We start from the raw sequence: 24,053 nt of genomic DNA on the forward strand, positions 1-24,053 counted from the left end.
CGGCCCGCCGCCGCCCCCCCACCCCGAGCCCCCCGCCCCCGCGCCCGCCCGGCGCCCGCCCCCGCCCAGCATCGCGGACCCACCCGGACCTCGGCGTGGAGATGGAGTGAGTAGGCGCGCTCGGGCCGGGGGTGGAAGGCTCGGGGGCCCGGGGGAGGGGGGCGAGGGAGGGGCGAGGCCTCCCCCCCATCTCCCGTCCCTCCGTGGGGCGCGTCGCGGCCCCCGCGCGGAGAGGAAGGCGGCGGCGAGGGGCTCCCGGGCCTCCCGGGCCTCCCAGCTCTGCCGGAGAAGCACTTGGGCCGCGTCCGCCCTGAGGCCTCCCCCATCCCCGACCCCGGCGGCGGCCCACGGGCTCATGTGGGGACTGGGGCGGCAGCGGCCGGTGGGGGCGCAGCCTGGGGCGCTGGGGAGGGGGAGGCCCGCGTCTCTTCCCGAGCCCCGCCCGCGTCCCCGGGCTAGCCTCGACCCTCGGCCACCTGTGGGCTCCAGAGCGGAGCCGTGGGGTGATGGACGGACCCCTCCCCATTGCATCGCACTGGCCTTCAGCCTCCCCCCGCCCCCCCCCCCCCCCCCCCCGCCTCCAACCTGAGCACTCGCTCCCTGTGCCCTGGACGCACCAGTCCTCCCTCTGTCTGACTGCCCTCCCCAAGGGCTACAGCACTGTCAGGAGCGCCTGGTGGGGCGGGGGTCCAGCCAGCAGATACTGTCCTGACTACCGCGGGAGGGAGGGAGGGAGGGAGGGGGCCTCTCTGCAGCCTTCCTGGTCTGGGACGTGTGTGAGCCTGGAGGTCCAGGTGCTTTCCAGCAGGCGAGCTTGGGTCTGATCCCTTCCCAGGGAAGGCGTCCCCAAGATGGGACCCCAAATGGTGTAGCCAAGGAAGAGCCTGGCCAGTTCACCGTAGGCTAAAGGTGCAAGCGGGACAGGCAGCCTGGGTCCCCCCCCGGGAGGGGGGGGCGCAGCCTGGGTCCCCGGGGCGCTGGGCGAGGAACTGCCCACAGCAGCGGAGGGTTCTCGCACAAGGTGCTGGATGAGCGTGCACAGTCGTTTCAGACAGAGTCCCCTCTCTCCTGGCGTCAGGGTAGCCCCCAGGCCCCACTCCCACAGGTGGGCACTGAGGTTGTGGGGTGTGCTGACATGGTGGAGAGATGAGAAGTGGTGTCTGGGTCCTGGCAGCCCCCGCACTGTGTGCCAAGGCCAGCAGCTGTCTTGCTTGGGGCCAGGTCCCCCCCCACCCCTCCGGGCGGAGGCCCGGACAGGGAGGCCCCCCCCCATCGCCCAGCCGCCCCTGCCCTTCCCACTGGGTGTGTTTTCTGAGCCGACAACTCTCCTCCAGGGATTCACCCGTGACCTGCCACACCCCCGGCTGGGTGGGGGCCGCTGCAGCCCGCCCTCCCCAGGAAGGGACCCCCGATGTCCTCTGCTTTGGAAAACCCAGACAAAGGCCGGGCCCGCCGCTCCCCCACCCGGCCCCCCGGGAGCCCAGCCAGGGGCTCAGGGGAGCCAGGGCCCGGATGTGTCTGCCCCGCATTAGGTTCCCCGACTTGTTTATCTGCGCTGCTCCCCAGGCCCGAGGGGAGCCTCTGGGCCTCCAGACAGCAGACCCTGAGCAGAGTGTGGCTGTGGGGAGGGGGCTGCCTCGGGGGATGAGGGGTGAAAACCAAGGAAAAGGCCCGCCCAGGATGGAGGCATGAGCGGATATTCTGGTTGGACCCTGTTTCATTTCCTGCTGTCCCTTTGGTTCCCCGTTCCCTGCTGAGGTGCTACTGAGGGGCCCAGAGAGGGGCAGCCGCTGCCTCAGAGTCACACAGCAGGAGGAGGGCCCCTGAGTGCGTGCGGCCCTGCCCCAGTGCCTTTGGCCCGTGGATCAGACATGCTGCCTCGGGCCCCACGTTGGGTAGATCGCTGGGTTCTCTGGGGGCAGACGTGGGACCGGCTCGGCGTTCACGGGCCTGAGTGGCCGTGAGAGAAAGCGTCTGTGCCCCCGGCTTGGGTGGCCGGGCGGGTGGGGAGCGGCCCCATCCTGCCCTGTCCTGCTGGAGCGCCCGGCCCTGGTGGCCCAGCTTGAGGTCCCGAGGCAGCCGCCCTTTCCTCCTCCACGGGCTTTGCCATCCGAGTCAGAGAGACGGTCGTGGCTCACGGCGCTGCTGGGAGGTGAAATGTGGATTGGAGGGTTCATCACAATTTTGTGAATTTAAGGGTTAAATTAAAGGCTAAGTTAGTTTGTGTCAATTTAACGACTTAAGGGTTTAACCAAAATCCTTGAGTAACTACCTCCAGGGAGGCCGGGAGCAGGATGGGGGCCCCGCTGACGGGTGGGGCACAGGAGGAGCGACGGAGCTGGGTGGGATACCTGTCCTGGGGGGGGGGGGGGGCGCGGGCCGCGGGGCCCCTGGCCCAGGGCACCCGGCTATGCAGCTCTGAGCAGCCTAAGTCCGGTGAATGGGCTCAGACGGGGCAGCAGATTCCTTCCCCGGCCTCAGGCTCGGGCCTTTTTCCCGGGAGAAGGTCTCAACCGGGTGCAAAATGGGTCCTTAACGCCTCTCTCACACTCGCTAATCTCCCCGTTTCACGAGAGCGGAACCAGTTAAAAGGCAGCAGCGTCTAGTGATAGTTGAACGTAATCACCGGCTTTTATTCTCGTTGTATCTATTTTTTAGTGTTTTTACTCTGATGTTTGCGTGAGCGGTGTCTGGTTTTCGGTCTTGGCCACGGGGTGACATTTCCTTCTGAAAGCAGGGGGGTTCTGTGAAACAGTGAGTGCCCCCTTGAAGGGACGGTACCAGCGGTGGTGGCAGGAACTCGGGAAGGTGGGTAACGTTTAGTAAGTCCTTGCTGTGCACGGGGCTTTTTGTCCGTGTGAATGTGCTGGATGCTCACGAAGCCCTGCAAGGTGGGGAAACTGAGGCTCAGAGAGGTGACCTGATATATCTGAGGCCACATCGCCGGGATTTGCTCCTGGGTCCTTTCAGCTGCCAGGGTTGGGGGGGGGGGGGGGGGGGGCCCCTCGCCCCTCCCTGTCCCCCCTGGCCTGGGGGGGGGGGGGCTAGGTATCCTGACATTAGCTTCTCACCCCTGCGTCTAGGACCACCTGCCCTGTGCCTCCCCGCCCCCTCCCAGGAGGGGTGTGGCTAGAGGCGGGAGGGCGATGCTATAAGTATTTCTGGGGGGAGCTCTGCCTCAGGTGCTGAGGTCCATCTTCAAGGGTCTCAGATTTTCATGCTGGGAAGTGGGTTGACGTTCTTTAAAAAAATCATGCCCCCTTTTTCCAAGTCTGGGAACCCGTTTCTTTCCATCCACCTATGATCTGTTCATTTAGGTAACACTCCCTGCCCACCCGCGGAGCCTTGTGTAGGGATAGGGCCCCGCTCCATCCCATCACGGACCTTCTCTAGGAGAGAGATTTAGAGGTGTACCTAGGTGGGCGGAGGGCGTGCCTGCTGGGGGGCTGGCCTGTGCAAAGGCCCGGAGGTGGGAAAAGAAAGCCTCAGCAGAAAGCAGTGCTGTTTGCTTTGTGCTCTCGGGGCTGGGTCCTGCCAGGCTTGGGGCACCCAGCAGGGGAGCCACGGGCAGCCACGGACCGACGGTGTCCAAGCAGGAGAGGAGTGAGGTTTTGACCTAGGCATAGAAAGAGGATCTGGAAGCTGAGGACCAGGTCAGGGCTCAGTGTGGACAGTCACCGTGGGGGGGGGGGAAGGGGGGGACCCCGTGTCTGGGCGGCAGAGCTGGGGGAAGGGGGGACCCCGTGACTGGGTGCCAGAGACCTGACTTCAGACCCCTGGATGGGCAGGGCGGGCGCCTTGGCCACACTGCACAGGGTCTCCATGTGGCGCCGATGGCTGAGGGCGGGTCTCGGTGTCTATGGTGTGTGGAGTTGGCCTGGGGGTCTGTCTTGTTTTCAAACAACTTTTTTACACTTATTTATTTATTTTGAGAGAGAGAGCGCGCGCGTGCGCACAAGCAGGGGAGGGGCAGAGAGAAGGAGAGACAGAATCCCAAGCAGGCTCCGCACTGTCAGCACAAGCCCGACGCGGGGCTCGTCCCGCAAACCATGAGATCATGACCTGAGCCGAGATCAAGAGTCGGGCGTTTAACCGACTGAGCCGCCCAGGCGCCCCTGGGGCGTCTGTCTGCTCTCAAGGGTGTAAAGCAGGAATTCAGGGACCTCCTGAGCCTATCACTGGGACAGTCCGGATCAGGCTGGGAATTTGGAGGGGAGCCCAGCCCAGGCCGAGTGGGAAAGACAGGTGAGAATCAGAGTAGGGGGAGTCACTGCAAGGACAAAAGGGTGGGGGCGGGCTCGGGCCGGGCCTGGGAGCCCAGCCCGGTGAGCAGACCGTGGGTGTTGGGGGCAGCAGTGTTGGGCTCTGAAGGCCAAGTGACGGGCAGGGTCCCTTCTGGTAACTTCTGTCACGGTGAGAAGGCGCTGCCGGTCGGTTTGTAGTCAGACGCTCCTGACCCCGAGAGTCCCGGGCAGGGCCCGCGGGATCCGCCGCCGCCCATGGGGCGGGTGGGGCCCTGGCACCAGCCCAGCTGTTTCCACTCCACACGTGTGTGTTTTCTACCGGCTTCCTTGAGATGCAACCCACACACCACAGAATCCACCTGTCAGGAGGATACAATTCAGTGGTTTTCAGTATGTCCACGTAGTTGTTCGATCACCACCTCTTTCTAGTTCCAGAACATTCCATCAGCCCAAAAGCAACCCCATCCCCATCCCCAGTCACGCCCCAGCCCCTAGCCCCGACGAGCCCCCTTCCTGTCCCCAGATGAGCCCGTTCTGGACGTTTCACACACGCGGACTCACACCCCGCGTGGCCTCTCGTGTCGGGTTCCCTCCCTGAGCGTCGTGTGTCTGGGGTCCGTCCGCGGGGCGGCGGGGGTGGGCGCCTCGCTCCTGCTCGCGGCTGAGGGACCTTCCTGAGTGTGGTGGACGTGTTCTATCTGTTTATCCATCAATGGACACTGGGTTGTTTTTTAAATTTATTTTATTTTTGGGGGCGCCTGGGTGGCGCAGTCGGTTAAGCGTCCGACTTCAGCCAGGTCACGATCTCGCGCTCCATGAGTTCGAGCCCCGCGTCGGGCTCTGGGCTGATGGCTCAGAGCCTGGAGCCTGTTTCCGATTCTGTGTCTCCCTCTCTCTCTGCCCCTCCCTTGTTCATGCTCTGTCTCTCTCTGTCCCAAAAATAAATAAACGTTGAAAAAAAATTGAAAAAAAAATTAAAAAAAAAATTTTATTTTATTTTTTATTAAAATTTTTTTTCATGTTTGTTTATTATTTTTGAGAGAGAGAAAGAGACAGAGCGCGAGCCGTGGCGGGGCAGAGAGGGAGACACTGAGCTGTCAGCACAGAGCCTGACGCGGGGCTCGAACCCACAAACCATGAGATCATGACCTGAGCGGAAGTTGGATGCTCAACCAACTGAGCCCCCCGGGCGCCCGACACTAGGTTGTTTTACGCATTAATTTGTATAGTCACTTCTGAGGTGGTTGGGTGACCTTGGGCCTATTACTTGTCCTCTGTTGGAGGCAGGGAGCCTGTTTTAGATAAATGTCTGATGTGACACTGAGTTTCTTCCAAGAGAGATGGTCACAGGACAGTGGTCCTCAGGGTGGTGGGAATGTGACAGGGGAGGGACCTTTGGGTGGGGGCCACCTCTGAAAAGGTAAAGACTCTAACGGATTCGCTGGCCCGGTGAACGTTCATTGAACCCTGCTGTTCACTGGGGGCTGGGGACATGGTATGGACAGAAAGAGACCCTGTCCCTGTGGGGAAATAAACAAATGATGAGGGTGCTGCTTGGTGGCGAGCTGGTGAGGGGTTGGGGGTACAGGGGAGGCCTACGTGAGGAGGTGACGTTGAGGGAGCCAGTGAGTCCTGGGAGAGAGCTCGGCAGATAGAGGACACGGCCAGTGCAAAGGTCCTGAGGTGGGAGCATGCCTGGAATGTTTGGGGGTTGTGGCTGGATCTGAGGGGGGGGGGGAGGGACCACAGCTCTTTGGGGCTGGTCTCTGCCTCTGGATTGAGGCCCAGCTTGCCCTAAGCTGGAGAAGGCCTCTGGGTGCCATTCATGCCCCACTGCCCTTCCCCCGTGGGGGCCCAGGGCAGGGTCCACCCCCTCCCCTACCCCCAGGTTAATAGGCAACAACTGTGCCTCTGGATCTGTGGCCTGCTCTGATCCCAGTTTCCACTGTGGGGGTGATGCCTCTCTGCCTTGAGCTTTCCAGAAAACCCGGCCATGCCTCACGGGCTGTTCACCTCACCAAAGACTGTAGTTGTCCCCTGTGCCGACGGTCTCAGAGGAAGACAATTCCTTCCTGATGAAGGGACAAGATCAGGAAGGCTTCCTGGAAGAGGCAGCTGCATGTGCTCTGAGCTTGGAGCAAGGAAAGGGGGAGGCAGGGAGCTGGTGAAGGGTGGGGGCTTGAACACCAGCTCAGAGGCTGAGCCTTGTGACCAGGCTGTGCAGGGCCTCACAGGGAGGAAGGTTCTGGGGGCTGGAGGGGGACAAAGGCCCCACAAGGGAGCTGGGAACCAGCAGTGAGGTTAGGACTCCCCCCATTCCAGCCACCCCAGTGGGGGGACGGGCCACAGGGCTCCCTTCCTTAGCCCCTTCCTCAGCCAGACTCTGCTCTCCTTCCCTGCACCTGTGGCCACGGCCACGACCACGGCTGTTTCCTTTTAGTTAGCACAGGAATGTTGCCGGTGTTGGGCTCCGTGCCTGCCTGGGCCAGGACCCCTCATTCCACTGGAGCTGCCTGGCATGGGCCTGGAAGGACTGGTGTGTGACCCCCCCCCCCCACACCCCCCCTCCCGCCTCAGACCCAGCTCATCCTGCCCGCTGGGTGACCTTGGGCAGGTTGCGTAACCTCTCTGGTGCCTTTAAAATATAAACGCCTCCCAAAGCCAAGGCCTCTGCAGGGCCCGGCTCGTTTGGGTTTGGGCCTCATTAGCTCATCTCCTGAAGCCAGGATTATCTCATTCGCTCTCAGCCCACACCCTCTCGAGTCCTGAGCCGCCCACATCGGGGCTCGAGCCCAGAATTTGCTCCAAGCACTGTAAAAATAATCAGGCGAGGACAGGAGTCTGCCTGTGCTGAGGGTGGGCCTCCAGGAGGAGGGTCTGTCCCTCCACCAGCAGCTGCTGTGGCCCATTGCCCAGCAGAGCCAGTGGAGGCCCAGAGACGGGAGTGACCAGCCCTGGGCCACACGGCCGGCGGGGACAGCTCTCACCTGTCCAAACCCGACCGTGTGTTTTGGCCAAAGCTCGATTCTCTGCCCAGCATCTCCTGACATCTGGCCTCTGTGTCCCTCGCTGGGTCCTGAGGAGCGTCCCCGCCGTCCCATTGTCCCCCCCCACCCCCACCTGTGCGGCCTGGCCAGGCCTCAGGGAGGCCCTGTGCTCGGGGAGCACTCAGGAGCCCGCCTGTCTGGATCGAGCGTCAGTTGGCCCACTGAGGAAACAGGCCGAATCGCTCCACCTGCCTCTCTGCGTCGTCAGGAGGGTGCTTCCCAAATGCCCTGTACATGCTCACCGGCTCCCGAGCCTCAGTTTCCCATCCTGGGAAATGGGGCTGAGCCCTGCGGGGGGAAGGTGGGGAGCGCTGGGACCGGTGTCCCTACGTCGTGGCCGTTTGATTAGGATTCTGCCGTCAGACTTTGTCCTTCGGATTGTGATGCGTTGTCTGGCTTACCTCGGTCTCCCTGGCTCCAGGGGCAGGTCCAGGGCCTTCGGGGTACAATCCCCTTCCCTGGGCTGCCGCCCCTGACACCAGAAGGGGGGGCACCCCCAGCAGCGGGGCAGGGCGGACCCCTTACCTCCCCGCATCGCACCCTCCCCGGCGGCCCCTGAGGCCCAGGGCGGGAAACCCCTTAGCCCCCCCAGGCCCGGCTTGGGGGCGGGAGATGCTCCGCGCTGGCCCAGCCCCCGCGTGCCGGCCTCCGCGTTGCCATGGGGACGGTGCGGTTGCCAGGGCGACCGCCTCCCGCGGGCCCCACGGGGGGGGGGGGGGGGCGGGCGGCGCCCGGGGCGGGGCGGCTTTGGCGCCCTGAGGCGTGGGGAGGGGCGCCGAGGGGGGCGCGCAAGGCTGCGCCCTCTAGGCTGCGACAGGGACGACGGGGACGTTGAAGGGAGGGATGGATATTGTCTCCCCGGGGCCTGTGTGCCTCTCCACAGTGGGCCCGCCTGACCTTCCCCTGACCTGGTTCAGCCGGCAGGGACATGCCGCCCAGCGAGGACACTGCCTGCCTTGTTGTCTCCAGCCTGGCAGGCTGGCCACAGAGCGTCCCCGTGTCCCTGTGTCCGGCCTGAATGGCCGCCTGCCTGCTGGGGTGCGGACCCAGCATGAGGCCGCTGCTGCCTCTGCCCTGCCGGCCCCTGTGCGCGCTGGGGTCTCGGTGGCTATATGCCCCTCGCCCAGCTCCACCGTCTTCCTGGTGGGTCCCTGGAGGCCGCGTGGCAGCTGGGAAAGGGTAGGCCTGTGGGGTGGCCCGGAGCTCTGTGCTCCCCGGCTGTGTGACTGTGGACGAGTGACTTGCCCTCTCTGGGCTTTGCTTGCCAGCGGTGGGAGGAGTGCACCCGGCGGAGTGAACAGTAGGCAGGATCGATCAGGAGCTTGGAGCGCTTGAGGTGGACGGGAAGGGTCTGGGGCACGGAGTAAGCAGGAGGGAGAACCAGGGAGGTGAGGGCGGAGAGGTGGAGAGGGCTGGGCTACACTGGGACTCCCTTCACGGGGTGACGGGAGCCAGGGACACATGAGGGCGGGAGAATCAGCGGTTCTGATTTTTGTTCTGTCTCTGTTGTGGGTGGAGAGGGCGCCTTCAGGGGGCAGGCAGGTGACAGGCTGTGGTCGAGGCCGGAGATGGGAAGTGTGGGCTTTGCGAGAAGTGGAGGGCGGGCCTCCGTGGGGCGCACAGAGCAGTGCGGCAGACCCAGAAACGTAGCTGATCGGGCCCTTCAGGGAGGGCCTCCAAGCTAGGGTGCTGGATCAAGCCTTTCCTGAACTTCGCCCAGCTGAACCCAGCCTCCCTGAGGAAGGAGAGGGGGAAGCCACAGAGGGTGCGGCTGGTGTTGTCGGGTCCCTGGGAGGCACAAAGGGGCCGGGTGCCACCCGCCAGGAAGGGAAGCGCTGGGTGGGGTCACCTGGCCGGGGCGTGAGAACCAGATGACTTCACGGGCCTCAGCAAGGCCAGGAACCTGAGCCTGCGTGGGGTGTGTGTGGTGGGGCATTGCAGTTCAGGATGGATCTCCCCGGGAGCAGCTGCCTGGGTGTGGGTGGAGCCTCGGTCCCAGGGGTGGACCTCACCCAACACACCGTGTGACTGTGCCTCTGTCTCCTTTCTGAATGGCAGCGGGCGGGGCGGGGGGCACCCAACAGGAGCTCGGGCGTCTGTACCCACTGTTTGTGCAGATGGGGAGCCAAGGCCCAGAGGGGTTGGAGGGTCTGTGGAGGGTCTTTGGAGGCCCCGGGGTGGCTCCTGGCCCACGGCTGAGGGCTGGCCGGGGTGAAAGCAGACCTGGAGGACGGTCTGTGACTTCGTCCCTGTGCAGATGAGGGTCTTGTAAGAGGATCCGGGTCCCACTGCCCAGAACCCCCCCCCCCGTGCCCACCGGCCCTGCCCCCGTGAGACTGGTGAGGCCAGAGAGGCCCTGGGATCGCTGGGGATTTGGGCAGAGAACCGGGAGGCGGGGGGTCCACGCTGGAGCTCAAGACCCTGCCTCCTCTCCCTGCCTCGCCTTGTCACAGAGGCCCTGGAGGCCAGACTTTATCCTCAGGCCCATCACGGGCGACAGCTCAGGTGCAGACATTTCACTGAGCACCTGCTGTGTGCAACTACTGAGCACCTACTATGTGCAGCCATTTCACTGAGCACCTACTGTGTGCAGGCATCTTACTGAGCACCTACTGTATGCAACTACTGAGACCCTATTATGTGCAGACGTTTCACTGAGCACCTACTGTGTGCAGTTTCCAGGGGCCCTGCGAGAGGCCATAGAAAGGAGAGGCCAGGTTCTGCTGTTTCCCACCATGTGTGGAGGGTTTGGGGGAGCAGTGGGGAGGGAAGGGCAAGAACCAGGCCCCCATCTAGTCCTAGGCCTCTTGCCTCCCCCCACGGAAGCAGGAAGCCTGTCCCTTCAGCTGTACCTGGCCACACGGACGTTTATCCAGAGTCCGCTACGTGCCAGTTCTGGGTGGCTTCCCGAAAACATCCCGTGGATGAGAAAGCGTGTCTGGGGCTGAAATCCGGGTTTGCTGCTGCTTGGCCTCTGTTCCCCAGGGGGCTGAGAGCCATTTCTGAGCACTGGGGCTCCCGGGAGACTCCGGGGGAACCCCCAGGATAGCAAGTCCAAGGGTTGGGAGGGGGGCCGTGGGGTCCTTCACCCTCCGTGTGTCCCTCCCGGGGCTGGATGACAGGTGCTTGCTGGGTAGGAGGGCGAGGGGAGGGCTGTCCTGACCAGTCTCCCGAGCCTGGGCGAGGGGCAGCACGCCTTTTCCTGCACATCCTTCACGACCCAGCTCCTCCCCAAACCCTTCTCCAGTCTCTAGGCAGAGCCCCGCCCTCCTGTCCCTGGGCCCTGCTCTGAGGGGGGCAGGAAGCTTTGCAGGAGAACGAATGCGGCGATGAGGCTCAGGACAGGACAGAGCTGCCTCTGAGGGGGGCAGGGAAGGGTCCCATGAAGCTGGAAGGCACAGGGCTGGGTTCTGACCAGATCTGTTGAAAGCAGGCTGGGGTGGGCCCCACCTTGACCTTGTGCGTTCTCTTCCCCCAGGGTCCTGGCGGCAGAAACCACAGCCCAGCAGGAGCGGCTCCAGGCCATTGCAGTGAGTCCCCTGCCCCTCAGACGGTGTGGATGGGGGTCGGGGTCTCCACACCCAGCCCGGGGCCCTTGGGACTCAGAACCAGGGCGTCCCACGGGAACCCTGAGTGCCTCCCCGCAAAATGGACATGAAGGGATCCCCTCAGTTCTCAGAACGTGGACTCCTAGTAGAGCCTTCTACTGGAGATGGGGGGACAGGTGGGGGGGGTCCGGCCGGGGGCCCGGACAGGGGGGGGGTCGGGTTGGGGGGTCAGACCGGGGCATAGGCTGGGGAGGACAGGCAGGGATCCAATCGGCCAAGTAGGTGCCATTCACAGTAAAGCAGGATCTGTGTGGGCAAAGCGTCCAGTGGGTTTGGTGGGGTCTGTGTGGCCCCCCCTAGTCCTGACCCGTCGTGTGCATCCCCGTCAGGAGAAGCGGAGGTGGCAGGCGGAGATGGAGAGCAAGCGTCGGCAGCTGGAGGACGACCGTCGGCAGCTACAGCACCTGAAGGTCCTGAGCGGGCGGCCCGGCCAGGGACCTGGGCCTCGTCTGGGGGGAGGCAGAGCCTCTGGGACCTGGGACCCCTCGGCTGGTGGGGGGGGGGGGGCGGGCCCCCGGCCCGGGGCCCCGGCGGGGGGGGGGGGGCAGGGCCCCAGGACCCGGGCCTCGGCTGGTTGAGGGGCAGGGGGCCGGGCCCAGGACCTGGGCCTTGCCCCTGACAGGGGCTGGGGGAGTGAGAAGGCAGAGCTGACCGGACCCTGACTCTGACCCGGGTCCCTATCAACCCCAGTCCAAGGCGTTGCGGGAGCGCTGGCTGCTGGGGGAGACATCCTCAGCATCACAGGGGGACGAGGACATGCGGAGACAGATGCGGGAGGACGAGCAGAGGGCGCGGCTGCTGGAGGGGTCCATCTCCAGGTGGGTGGGCTGCGGTCCAGGCGCGGCTTTGATGGATGGCGTGCGGGCCTCTGAGCTGGGCCTGAGGGGGCGGGGGGCTGCCTGGCGCGACCCCCTGCTCCTTCCAGCGCCCGGCGGTGCAGGTGTGTGAGGGTGACCGTCAGGGCGGATCCTGGAGGATGGGAGTTGCCCACAGCGGCCTCCCTGGGGGTTTCCTGGCGCCAGCCCCGCCGGTGAGCCTTCCCTGGCTTGGTGCTGGTGCTGGCCACAGACGCCCAGGCAGCTGGGCCCGCAGGAAGCCTGGGGAGGGGGGGGGGGGGCCCGGGGAAGGGGGCCCCCCCCCCCCCCCGCCCCCCCCCCCCCCGCCCTGGGCCGGGACAAAAGGCCTGGGGTTTCCGGGCAGGCAGAGGCTCAGCTCCAGGGCGGCAGGGTCACGGTGGAGGGAAGTGACGGCCAAAATTCCAAGCGTCCACTTGGCCAGAGAAGGTCCAAGAGGCGTGGGGCCTGCGCAGGCCCCACAGCTCGGCCCGCCCACCACGAAGACCTGGGATCCTGTCCTGCCGTCCAAGCCTATTCCCCGGGGCCAGAGCAGGGGGCTCGAATGGAGGCGGGACTCAGGCGGGACAGGACTGCCGCGCAGAGGGCAGAAACTTGCTGGGGATTGTTGGCCACTGGGGGCTGGACGAGGTGGGCTTCTACATCCCACCCTGCTGGGTGCAGCCCTGGGCGGGGCGGGGCACACGGGCCAGTTCAGGAGACTTCACGGGGGAGGGGGCCTCGCTTGAGCCCTGCCGTGTGTCCCTCACGAGTCAAGTGCTTTGGGGGCCCTTGGCTTTCTTCTCCCTCCTCAGGTGGCTCTGCCTGGACGCCTCCCTCAGGAAGCCCTCCAGGCTGACCCTAACTGTGGCCAGCCTGTTCACCTAGGGCTAGGCTCACTTCATCAGGGGCCACGGCCCCAAGCCCCGGCCGGCGCTGTTTTGTTCTCACGGGGCCGTGTGCTCGTTACTTTGCAGTATTTGGAAGGTGATGTGGGTTTTCCAGTTCCCCCAGAGAGAGAAAGCTTCCTGTAAACATAAATGCGTGTGAACGGAAAACAGGAGACTTGGTTACAAACCAACAGACAAGTACCCGGAGGCAGTGAAGGTGCCAGGGACGGGCCAGCCCGGCCCGGCTGCCCGCCTCGGTTTCCCCGGTTGCGAGAGGGGAGGATGCAAATGGCTCCCAGCGGGTGGGGGGCATCGGGTCAGGGAGCCCACGGTGGCGCTGGCGCTCACCACCCCCCCCCCGCCCTCCCCAGGCTCCAGAAGGAGATTGAGGTGCTGGAGAACGCGGGCCCGCTCACCACCGCTGCTGGAGAGGGCGCCGCAGCCCCGAGCCCGGCCAAGGACGAGAAGACGGAGGTGGCGCTCGATTCTCGGCAGGTGAGGAGGTGATGATGCGCCTGGGGCGCCCACCAGGGCCAGCCCCAGGGCGAGACACCGCCCCTTCTCAGACTTCAGAGCCACTTCCCGCTGTGTGCCTCAGTTTCCCCCACCCCCCCTAAGCGCCCCCGCGTGCTGGGGTGTCAGGAGGGACCGCGGGCACTTTGCACGAGACCTGGCGCATGGGCCAGGTGGACGAAACCCCCACTTGTCACCCCTGCTTTTACTGAGTCTGCCACCGCCGTCGCCTGTCCGTGGGCCCATTCCAGTGGGAACAGCGCCCCCCTCGGGTGGAAGAGAAGCTCCGGGACCCGGACAGGTTGAGGCCACACTGCTAGGAGGTGGTCTTTACCAGACTTGGCCATGTTTCTGGGGTCTGACGAAACCAGACCCTGGAGCTCTGGACCCAGAGCTCATGGACGCCGTGTGTTAGCACAGATTCAAGATCTCCCAGGCACCTTTGCTGCTGTAGATTCAGGAGCCCTGGGACACGCGTTCCGCCCTCCCTCGTGTCCTAGCTGTGACGGCACCTTGCCTTGGGGCAGGGGCCCTGGGGGCGTCTTGAAGGCCGGCATCCCTGCCGTGTGTCCAGGCCCTTCTCCACATGCTCCTCTGTCAGCTGTCCCCTGCTCTCACTGCTTTCCGGGGCCTGGCTTGGGGCAGACCAGGGGGATGTGGCCTGGGGCCTGGCCTCGCCGAATCACGCCAGGAGGGGGGGGGGGGGAGGGCGGTCAGGCCGCGATGGATCAGCCCAGGGTCCTGCGGAGTCCCTGAGGAGGCCTTTGATGCATGGGAGCTCTAGACAGACTTCCTGGAGGAGGTGGGTTTTGAAATGGAACGGGAGTTCTTTGGGCTTGGGCTTGAGACGAGAGGGACCTTGCACCGAGGTTGACTGTGTATAGACCTTGTCGTCGTGATGCCCGCGTCCTGAAGGAGACCGAGACACTGGTTGGGTACGTGACACGGTACCTCGAGGGACAGTGACATGATGTGGTCGGGGTGCAGAGTGAGAAACCAGCCAGGCAGAAATCTAGAGTGCAGGGACGTCACATACAAAGGCCCTGGGACAGGAATGTGTTCAAGGAACAGGGAGGCTGGCCAGACGTGGGGGGGTGGGGGGTGGGGGAGGAGAGGCCTGCGGGCAGGGAATCTGTGGACCCGGGACCCTGGGGGCCATCGAGAAGGGTTTCGTCTTCGTTTGGGGAGCAACAGAGAGCCACCGGTGGCGTCTGAGCAGGGCGGGACATTATCTGGCTGTCACAGGCTAGGGCAGGGGTGGGGGGGTCCCTTCCGGAGGAGACCGCACCTGTGATGGGGTCACCAGCTGCGAAGCCGAGCCCTCTGCGGGGTCCCCCCCCCCCCCCCCCCCGCCACTGCTCCCAGCGGGAAGGCGCGCCCCAGCCCTGACCTCTGTCCTTCTTTCTTGCAGGCCCCGGTGGGCACGCCCAAAGGTAGGCTCTGGGGAGGGGCGGGGCCCGAGCGCCCTCTGGTGGCCGGAGGCGGGTGGTGGGCTTGGGGAGGGTGCCTGGCAAGTGAGGGCTGGTGGCTGGCGTTGCCCACGGAGACCGGTTATTGTCGCTTCTGTGGAGCCCCGCCTCTGGCCACGTCCACTTGCTCCTGTGCCGGCGGGCGGGCGGGCCTCGGTTTTCACGTCTATACAATGGGATCTGTGGGGGCAAGAAATCAGCGTCCCGGCAAGTCCGGGGGACGGGGCGCTGTTTTAAAGGACAAGGTTCCCCGCCCACAGGTGAAAGTCTGCCATTCAGGAAACAAAGACAAAAAGCCAAAAGTTTGAGATGTGGGATCTATCTTACTCCTTTCCTCAAAAAGGATCACAGATAAATAATGTACGTTTGCCAATATTTCACAAATATGTATGGTGCTTAAATGTAGATTTAATGGCAAATATGGTTGTTAAATATAATAAAGTATTAACCATGTTAAAACTATTTAATATAAATTATATTTTTAAAGCACATATTGAACTAGTATCCGCTTGTGGGAGCGTGGAAGGAGGGCCACCAGCCGGGACTGGAGGTGGTGGCCGGTGTCTTCTGCCTGATTTGTTGCATGTTAATTATTCAGGGGAGTGTCTTACTGTGAAATTAAAAATGAATAAGTAAAAAAAAAAAATCCACCCAGGGCTCTCAGGGATTTTGTGAAAATCATCTGAGCTGAGAGATGGAAGCAGACTGGGGGCTGGTGTGTGTTTAGGGGGTTCTGGACGTGCACACGTGTGGAGGGGAGTGTCTGGGTGTGTGGGCAGTGTCTACATGTCTGGGGGTTATCTGGCTGCCCGGGTGGGGTGCCCAGGCGTCTGGGGGTGTCCAGGGAATGTCTGGGGGTGTCCAGGTATGTCTGGGTATCTGGGGGGGGGGGCCGAGTGTCTGGGGGCATCTGCAGGGGGTTGTCTGGGGGGTGTCTGGGTGTCTGAGGGTATGTGAGCATGTGGGGAGGTGTCGAGACAGCTGGAGGTGTCTGGGTGTATCTGGAGGGGTGTCCGGGGGTCTGTGCGACCGTCCCTCCTCTGACCCCCATCTCTGTCTCTACCCTTCACTCCCTGAACAGAGAAAGGAGTCTCCAACACGCCTGTGAGGACGGTCGAAGGCTCCACCATGATGAAAGCAGGTGGGTCGGCCCCCTGCCTCGCCCCCTGCACCCAGCTGTGTCCCTGGGCTGAGCGCCGGCCCCAGGGGGGCCTGGAGAGGCAGGGGCCGGGGCAGACGCAGACGCGCCCTCAGCAGGAGCTGTGGTTATGGGGGTGGCAGCCAGACCGAGGCCCAGCCCCGAGCCTGGGGTGGGGCCCGGCCGCCCCCCTGCTTTGGCACCCTGGTCACGCGCTGGCCCAGCTTCCCTGAGAAGGTGGGGCCCCTCGCATGGCCGCTCTCTAACCCAGTGCTCCCCACGGCGTCCTCCCTAACCTTGCTGCCCCCTCCCTGCCTGTGGGGCGGCGCACAGGCCCCCCCCCCCCGCCGCACACGCCCGCACGTGCTCACTGCAGAGCCTCCCTCCCCTGCTGTCCTCAGGCTGCCTCGGATAGGTAGCGAGCGCACCGTTCCTGGAGGTGACCAAGCTGGGACTCAGGCATTTCTGCGCCTCTGGGAAGCCGAGAGAGACAGGGTTAGCGCTAAGCATCACACAGAGTTGGGGTTCAGGTTCTCGCTCTGCCACAAGGTGACTCCCCGTCTCCGCCTGTCGGGGCAGCGGGATCACACTGACCGCAGGCCCAGGGTCAGGGACCCAACCCGGGAGCAGTGACGGGTGGTCACAGCTGGCAAAGCCTTATTGCTGCTGCTGGTATTGGGGTGAGTTGTGGATGCAGGAAACCACAGAGGGAGGTGAAGACCATATTGGGGGCAGGGTGGCCAGGACACCTTGGACGGTGACAGGGGAGGCCCGGGGTCTCGTGCAGGGTCAGGCAGTTTTGCCCCAGGAGGCAGGGGACAGAGGGTAGCATTTGCCAGGGAGGAGGTGTCTTCAGGACCTCTGTGCCAGTCAGACCAGCTCCACCCTGTCCCTTAACCAATGACCTTGTGTAGTGCACAACCCACGCAACTGTGTGTCTGGAGATGAGGGTGTTAGGTGGTGCAGGGGTGTGGATTAAATGGCATTCGTTCAGTCATTTGGCAAGTGCTTATTGAGCACCTGCTGTGTGCAAGGTGTGAGGGGCACAACCCGGGGCGGGGGGTGGGGCTGACGTTCTGATAAGGGCAATGTCTCTGCAGTTAACTTATGGAGAAAATAAGGCAGCGGGTGGAGCTGGAGGGGGCACATTTAATCAGAGGGCTCAGGGGAGGCCAAACTTAATAGGTGACTTTTGAGCAAGGACCCAAAAGAAGTGAAGGAGCAAGGCACAGGGAGATAGGTGTTTCAGGTGGAGGTCACAGCACATGCAAAGGCCCCGGGGGGCTGGATTTGTACCTGCCTTGGGGAAGGAATAACCAGGAGGCCTGAGTTGATTGGAGCAGAATGACCTGGGGGGAGAGAGGAAGGAGGTGAGCCAGGTCATGCTGGGTCCCGTGGGTGTGGGAGGACTCAGGCCTTAACCCTGGGACAGCACAGGGGAGCCCTGGAGGGCTGTGGGGGGAGAAGGGACCTGTACCACCCAGTGCTCACTGGCGCCCTCTGGTGGCAGTGGGGAGAACAGACCGTGGGCGGTGCCTGGAGGCCAGTGAGAGGGCAGGAGAGGCCTTCAGTGGGTCCCAGAGCGGTGGGGGGAGATGGGGAGCTGACCTGGTCAGGGGACACGGAGGGGTTGAGATGTGGGTTGAGATTCCAACTGTTCCCAAGGCAGCACCCACTAGATTTGCAAATGGACAGATGTGGGGGGGTGAGAGAGGCGGAGGAGGAGGGAATTGCCCTGATCCGGGTAGGGAGGCCCAGGAGGGGCGGCTTATGGGGGCAGATTGGAGGGAGTCTTGGACATGGTGGTTTGGGGGCTCCTCGGGGACCCTGAGGGGAAGGCGGGATACTGGGATTCAGGGCGAGGTCCTGGGGGCCATAGTCCGCACCCGGGGGTCACTGCTAGGACCCAGGCTCCCCACGTGGTCTTTGTGGTGGTGATTTCTGTACAGTGGGGGCGGGATTTTGGCTGTTGAATTATGGCTCTAACGGGTAATGACGCTCATTTATTTCAAGAGGGAACTTTCCATTCTTCATAGGGAAAGAGCTGACGATCAGTTTGATAGTTGACCGAAGTACGGACGCACAGACATGCTGACCACCGAGGCGGGGGTGGGGGGTCCAGGACGGGGCGGAGATCCAGCTGGGAACGCAGGCCTGCCAACCCAAGTTCAGATCTTGGCCGTGACCGTGGTCAAGGCATGGCCTCCCGCTGGCTCTGAGGAAGCAGAAGCAGTGCAAGGCTTTCCACGTGGGGTGGGATGCGAGTTTGGGCTTCGAATGCCGAGCAAAGGACCTCAGGCTGGCGCCCGTGTGGCGCCGGGAAGCTGTGGGCAGACGAGGAGCTGGGGGGCGCTGCGTGGAGGGCGTCCCCACTGCTTGGCTCTGCGCTGCCGGCTCCCCTCCCTGGCTTGGCTGCAGCCGGCGGGGGGCACGTGGGCAGGTGGCCTTGGGTAACCCGTGCCTCCCGTGCCAGCCATGTACTCGGTCGAGATCACGGTGGAGAAGGACAAGGTGACGGGGGAGACCCGGGTGCTGTCCAGCACCACCTTGCTCCCTCGGGAGCCGCTCCCTCAGGGCATCAAGGTGTACGAAGACGAGACCAAAGGTATGCGGCCCCCGTCCCCCACCCCAGGCCCCCACCCCCACCCCCTTCCCGCAGCCCACCTGAGTTGACGTGGGTGCTGCTCGGGGAACGGTCTCACCCCCCACAGCCCACTGTTGACTTAGAGGCCGTTCAGTACTGGGCCTGCAGCCCTGTCTTTGTTCACTCCGAGAACCTGACCCGAAGCTTGGCTGAGGGCTGGGTCCTAGGCTGGGCTCTGGGAATCGAATCACAGAGGGACGCGGCTCTGTCCTAGCAGAGCCCCTCGGCCCGTGGGCGCAGCCCTTCAGTCTGGAGCTCACGAATAAATTTAGATGATTATTGTTGAGATAAAGATGACGAGACCCCCAGAGGTGCGGTGTCTAGCGGGGGCGGGGAGGGGCCGGGGGAGGCTCCTCAGAGGAAGTGAGCAGGGCCTCACTGGACGCACAGCAGGTGCACAAGGAAACAGTGTGCCTCACAGAGGCCACAGCATGTGCAAAGGCCCTGTGGCGGGATGGAATTTGCTGAGCTGGAGGAACTGAAAGGAGCCTGTGGGGCTGGTGCAGAGTGGAGGGAGGCGTCAAGTGAAGCCTTGGCGGGAGGGGCGAGCAGGGGCCAAGGTGCCAAGATCTGGTTTGGTTTGGGGAGTTTCCTCTGGCGGCCGGGAGGGAAACAGGGTGTGAGAGACTCCGGCAGGAAGCCTGATGAGCAGCGGCCTTGGTCAAAAGCCCCAACACGCCTCTCTGTCTCTCCCTCTTTCTCTCTCTCTGTAAGTCATAAGCCATAAAATTCACTTTTTGTTTTTAGGTAAAAAAAAAAAAACCCACTTTATTTATTAAAATGTTTATGTTTCAGAGAGAGAGAGAGCACACGTGCGCACACGCATGAGCGGGGCGGGGGTGGGGGTGGGGGGCAGAGAGAGAGACACAGAATCCAAAGCAGGCTCCAGGCACAGAGCCCGACGCGGGGCTCGAACTCACAAACTGTGAGATCATGACTTGAGCTGAGGTTGGCGCTCAACTGACTGAGCCGGCCAGGCGGCCCAAGAGTTATCCGTCCGTGTTTAGACAGCAATTTCATAAATATTTTGGCATTTAAACTTTTGCTCATGTTTGGCATGGCCTGTGGGATAGTATATAATTAACCCCAGGGAGGGGAAATTTCGGGCAGTATTTACTACAATGGTAGGAAAAAGGAGACGGATCACTTCAGTAAACAAAGTACGCTTTGAGAAGACATTAAAAAGTTGTATTCAAAATTAAGGCAAACCATTTGCTTTCCTCGTGCAGTGGAGTTCATGGAGCTGGCCGCCTGGGTCGGGGATAAAATTATACCGCCCGGCCCAGAGTCTGTCAGTAAGTCCACAGTGGGGTCTGTGCCCAGACGTGGCGTATGGAGTGGAAGGGTCCAGGACACCCACCCAATTCAGCGCATGGTTCAGTGGGTTTTGGTTCGTTCGCCATGTCATGTGCTCTAATTCCGGAACATTTTCGTTCTCCAAAGCAGAAGCCCCATCACCCCCCATGCCCACCGTGGCATCCACGTAACCCCCTTCCTGGCTGTGGATGAGCCTGTTCTGGACATTGCGCACACGTGGAATCACACAAGTGGAATCACACACAAGTGGCCGTTTGTGTCTGGTTCCCTCCCCGAGCGCCGTGTGTTCAGGGTCCGTCCGCGTTCGTATTTTATGGGCTGAGTAATATTCCATTGTTTGGAAGGACCACATTTTGTTTATCCAGTCATCATTGATGGCTGTCTGGGATGTTCCCTTCTTTTGGGTTTTAGAACGCTCTACAAGTTTTTGTAGGGGCACATGTTTTCATTTCTCTTGGGTGATACCAAGGCATGGAATTTCTGGGTCACATGGGGACTCTGTGTTTTACCTTTGGAGGAACTGCTGGGTGTTTTCTTTTCTTTATGTTTATTTATTTTTGAGGGAGAGAGAGAGAGACAGAGCATGAGCCAGGGAGGGGCAGAGAGAGAGAGAGAGGGAGACACAGAATCCGAAGCAGGCTCCAGGCTCTGAGCCATCAGCACAGAGCCTGATGCGGGGCTCGAACCCACGAACCGTGAGATCATGACCCGAGTTGAAGTCAGACGCTCAACCGACGGAGCCCCCAGGCACCCCATCTCCCCCTCCCACTAGCCATGCACAAGGGTCCCCAGCTCCCCACGTCTTCGGCAACACTTGTTATTGTCCCTCTTCAAGTTACTGTCATTATTTCTGGAGCCATCGTGTCGGTGGTGAGATGATGTCTCGCTGTGTTGATTCCCAGAGCCTCATGATCTTAGAGGCTGTTCGGTCTCTGTGGCTGTGAAAGGGGCCCACTCGCAGCCCAGCTCTGTCGTGGTTTGGAACGTAGACCTGGGTGGGCAGAGTCCCCGTTCCAGCCCTCGCCAGCTGTGTGGCCCTGGGCACGTCCCGGCTGCCTTGTCTCCTGGACAAGAGTGACCTCGCAGGGCCGAGGGCAGAGGCAGTGCCTGATGCCTGGGCTCCCAGAAGGTCCTCCCTGAGCACAGCCTGGCCCAGCCTGGGGGACTCTGGACCCGCCAGACTGGACTCTGGTTGCTTAGCAATGGGAAGGTGATCCATTTCCATGGCGGCCAAGGGCTCGGATTCCTGTCTCGGGGTCAGTGGCCAGTGGGAAATACTCGGCTGGATCCTGTGCAACCAGGGCACGCCCCACCCTCCGGGCCTCCAGCCCAGAGTCGCTGCAAGGCCTTGAGGTGTGGACGCCCGTCCCCCGGATTTGGAAACCGAAAGTAGAAAGCGCTTTCCTTCTGGCCAGAAACCGGGAACTGGAGCCCTGACCCTCGACCCCAGAGGAGGCAAGTCCCTAGGGTGTGTACCCCCCCCCCCCCCCACACACACACACTGACGAAGGGCAGCTGTGTTTCCAGGAGTCTGCTGGGCTGGCGCCATGGTGTGGTGGGACCCCTCCCTGCCCTCGGGGACTGCTCCCTGACCTTGGGGACTCCAGCCCAGATCAGAGACACCAGTGTGGAGCTGGGGAGATCTGGAGAACGCCTTTAGGGAGATTGTATGCACGCATGTGTCTTCCCTTCAGACATGGTGGGGGGGGCGGGTACACATGAGGCTGGGGGTATCTAGAGGGGCCAGTCTTCTTCCTCAGCGAGCGACGAAGTCCAGGGTGGTCAGGAGAGGGAGTGACCAGACTAAACTTTAACTCAGGGTCAACCACAGGGACCCAAGGAAGGAAGTCGCGGTCCCCGAAACTCCTCATGGGAGGGAAACACACTTAGACCAGGAGTGTGACCACTTAGACCACTTAGACCGGTCGGGTCCAGCCCCGGCCGGCTGTGTGACCAAGGGCTGGCCAAGTCCATGGTCCGAAGCGGCGTGGGACCCAGTCGCCGGGCAACACTGCAGCAAGCAGACAGAGGCCCCGTCCGCTGGATTCCAGTCTTTCCTGGTCTCCAACAGGTGCTTCTGTGCCTGTACATTTTCGTCTGTGCGCCGGTTTGGGGGGGGGCACGGACGCCCACAGGGAGCTTTCGATGCCCGTTGGTTTTAAACGCGTGGTTCGGTTTCGCGTTCCTTTTTACCCTGGGGGGCGGCCCACAGCCCTGCCAGGCCTCCCCTCCTCCCAGAGAGAGCCAGCTTACTCTCCGTCTGTCTGTCTGTCTCTCCCACCCCTGCCAGTGGTCCACGCTGTGGACGGCACCGCGGAGAACGGAATCCAGCCGCTGAGCTCCTCCGAGGTAGACGAGCTCATCCACAAGGCCGACGAGGTCACGCTGAGCGAGGCGGGGTCCGCGGCGGGGGCGGCGGAGGCCCGGGGGGCGCCCAAGGAGGCGGCGCACAGCACCCCGTCCAGGCGGGAGATCACCGGCGTACAGGCCCAGCCAGGCGAGGCCACGTCGGGCCCGCCGGGCATCCAGCCCGGCCAGGAGCCCCCGGTCACCATGATCTTCATGGGCTACCAGAACGTGGAGGACGAGGCCGAGAGTCAGAAGGTGCTGGGGCTGCAGGGCACCATCACGGCCGAGCTGGTGGTCATCGAGGACGCCGCGGAGCTCAAGGAGCCCGCCCCGCCCAACGGCAGCGCGGCCGAGCCCCCCGCGGCCGCCGCCTCCCGGGAGGAGAACCAGGTGGGGCCCGAGGCCCCCGCCAGCGACCCCCAGGACCTGGACACGAAGAAGCAGCGTTGTAAATGCTGCTCTATCATGTGAGCCCCCCGGCCCCCGCCCCCGCCCCGCCCTCCACCCACAGTCACCCACCGCCCGGCCCGGCGCCTGCCCGCCCTCCACCCACAGTCACGGGCCCCGGACACGCGGCTGTCACATGGTCCCGCCGAGGGTTCTTTCAATGGAAAGAGAGGGACGGGGGTCCCCCACCCCATCGTCACCCCCGACACCCCTGAGCCACTGAGCCGTGCACCTGCGCCTGGTAGGAGAGCGACCCGGACGGCCCCACGTTTCCCGACGCGGCGGGCACCCTCCCCCCCCCCCCCCCCCCCCCACGACACGGCCGGGGTTTCGGTGCAGCCGCGGCCGGCGGCCAGCCGCCCTCTGGGCCTCCTGCCTGTGCCTTCCTGCCGCCTCCAATGAGGTCCCCGAGGGGACGTCCTGCCGGGTTAGGGCTCCTGGGGGCCCGCTCTGTCCCCGCTTAGCCCCTGGAAATGGGGTTTCCCGGCCGAAGCTGTGGCGTCCGTACCCAGGCCATTGGGGTGAGGCCATGCTTCTTTGGGGAGTCTGGGTCGGAGGTCAGGTTCAGGGTCCTGGAAGGAAGCCAGGCCCCGCTCTCTGGATACCCCCAGCCTGGTGTGCCCCTCCCCCCAGGCTCTCTCTGGGGTGGCCGGGGGTGAGGGGGGCGGCCTGCTGGAGCCTGGGAAGGGAGAGCCCCAGGGACACGCCCCCGTGGGGGATGGGTCCAGGACCCCTGCGCTGTCCCCCTGCCACGGGGCCCAGGGCCACGCGAGCCGCTTCTTGTCCTGAGCTCCCACTCCCGCTGGGCCCTTCTTCCTCCTGGTGCTAATTTGGGGACCCTGGGGGGCTGCCCGGGACCTGCTTGGACCAGGGTGCTGGGCCCCTCCAACCATACCCCAGAGATCAGGCCACTGCCACTCCAGCGGGCTTGGCACATTTCCGGCAGTGGTGGGAGCACGCAGCCTGGGGCGGGGGCGGGGGTGGGGAGGGCTTCCTCCGCAGGAGACCCCCATCTGCCGCCCTGCCCGATGCGAGCCTGTCCCCTTCCCGCCGGGAGGGGGGCGGGGACAGGGGTTGCGCTCCTGGGGGCAGCCGACACCTGGATGTGCACACACATCTCCCCGGTTGCAGCCACGCTCGCCCCAGAGGCGCGTTCGTGCACACGCTCGCAGACCCTCCCGTGTGGGCTGTGGTCGGTGAGGCCCCGTCTCAGCCCCTCCCCTAGGGGCCTCCCACCCGGTGCCCGGGGCGGGCGCAGGGGTCGCCTCTGGTCGCAGCCCGGACCCCGACTCAGCTCTGCCCCTTGGTGGCAGGGGGAGAGGCCCCCTGCGAGGTGACCCTGGGCAGTGGCCGTGGGACCCCCTCTTCCTCCTTGAGTCCTCGAGCTGTGAGCCTCCGCTGAAGTGCCCCTCTGCTTTTGATGTGTGACAAGGCCTTGTTGTTCTTGACTTTCCCAGAGAAGCAAATAAACAGTGTGAACAGCCCCAGGCTCTGGCGTCCTTGGCTTTCACTGGGGGGGGGAGGGTGTGGCCAGGTGGGCGTGGCCCCACCAGG

At 63.5% G+C, this 24,053-nt stretch overlaps 1 protein-coding gene across 7 annotated transcripts; it reads left to right on the forward strand.

The window, feature by feature from the left end:
- Positions 1-6: 6 nt before the first annotated feature.
- PALM (paralemmin) lies at positions 7-23,986 on the forward strand. Of its 7 annotated transcripts, none has more exons than XM_040461841.1 (10): positions 7-106; positions 10,770-10,821; positions 11,229-11,309; positions 11,590-11,717; positions 12,994-13,117; positions 14,547-14,568; positions 15,092-15,154; positions 15,686-15,745; positions 18,216-18,347; positions 21,994-23,986. In XM_040461841.1, the coding sequence occupies exons 1-10, from the start codon at positions 102-104 to the stop codon at positions 22,521-22,523; spliced, it is 1,197 nt and encodes a 398-aa protein (XP_040317775.1). In that variant the 5' UTR covers positions 7-101; the 3' UTR covers positions 22,524-23,986. The 7 variants fall into 7 exon arrangements, with proteins under 7 accessions (XP_040317775.1, XP_040317777.1, XP_040317770.1 ...); XM_040461843.1 differs by lacking the exon at positions 7-106 and adding an exon at positions 1,996-2,152; XM_040461836.1 differs by lacking the exon at positions 7-106 and adding an exon at positions 8,184-8,470.
- The last annotated feature ends 67 nt before the right edge of the window (positions 23,987-24,053 follow it).

The sequence above is a fragment of the Herpailurus yagouaroundi genome, unplaced genomic scaffold (genome assembly GCF_014898765.1).
Source record: "Herpailurus yagouaroundi ecotype Mexico unplaced genomic scaffold, PumYag 295, whole genome shotgun sequence".
Lineage (NCBI taxonomy): Eukaryota > Metazoa > Chordata > Mammalia > Carnivora > Felidae > Herpailurus > Herpailurus yagouaroundi.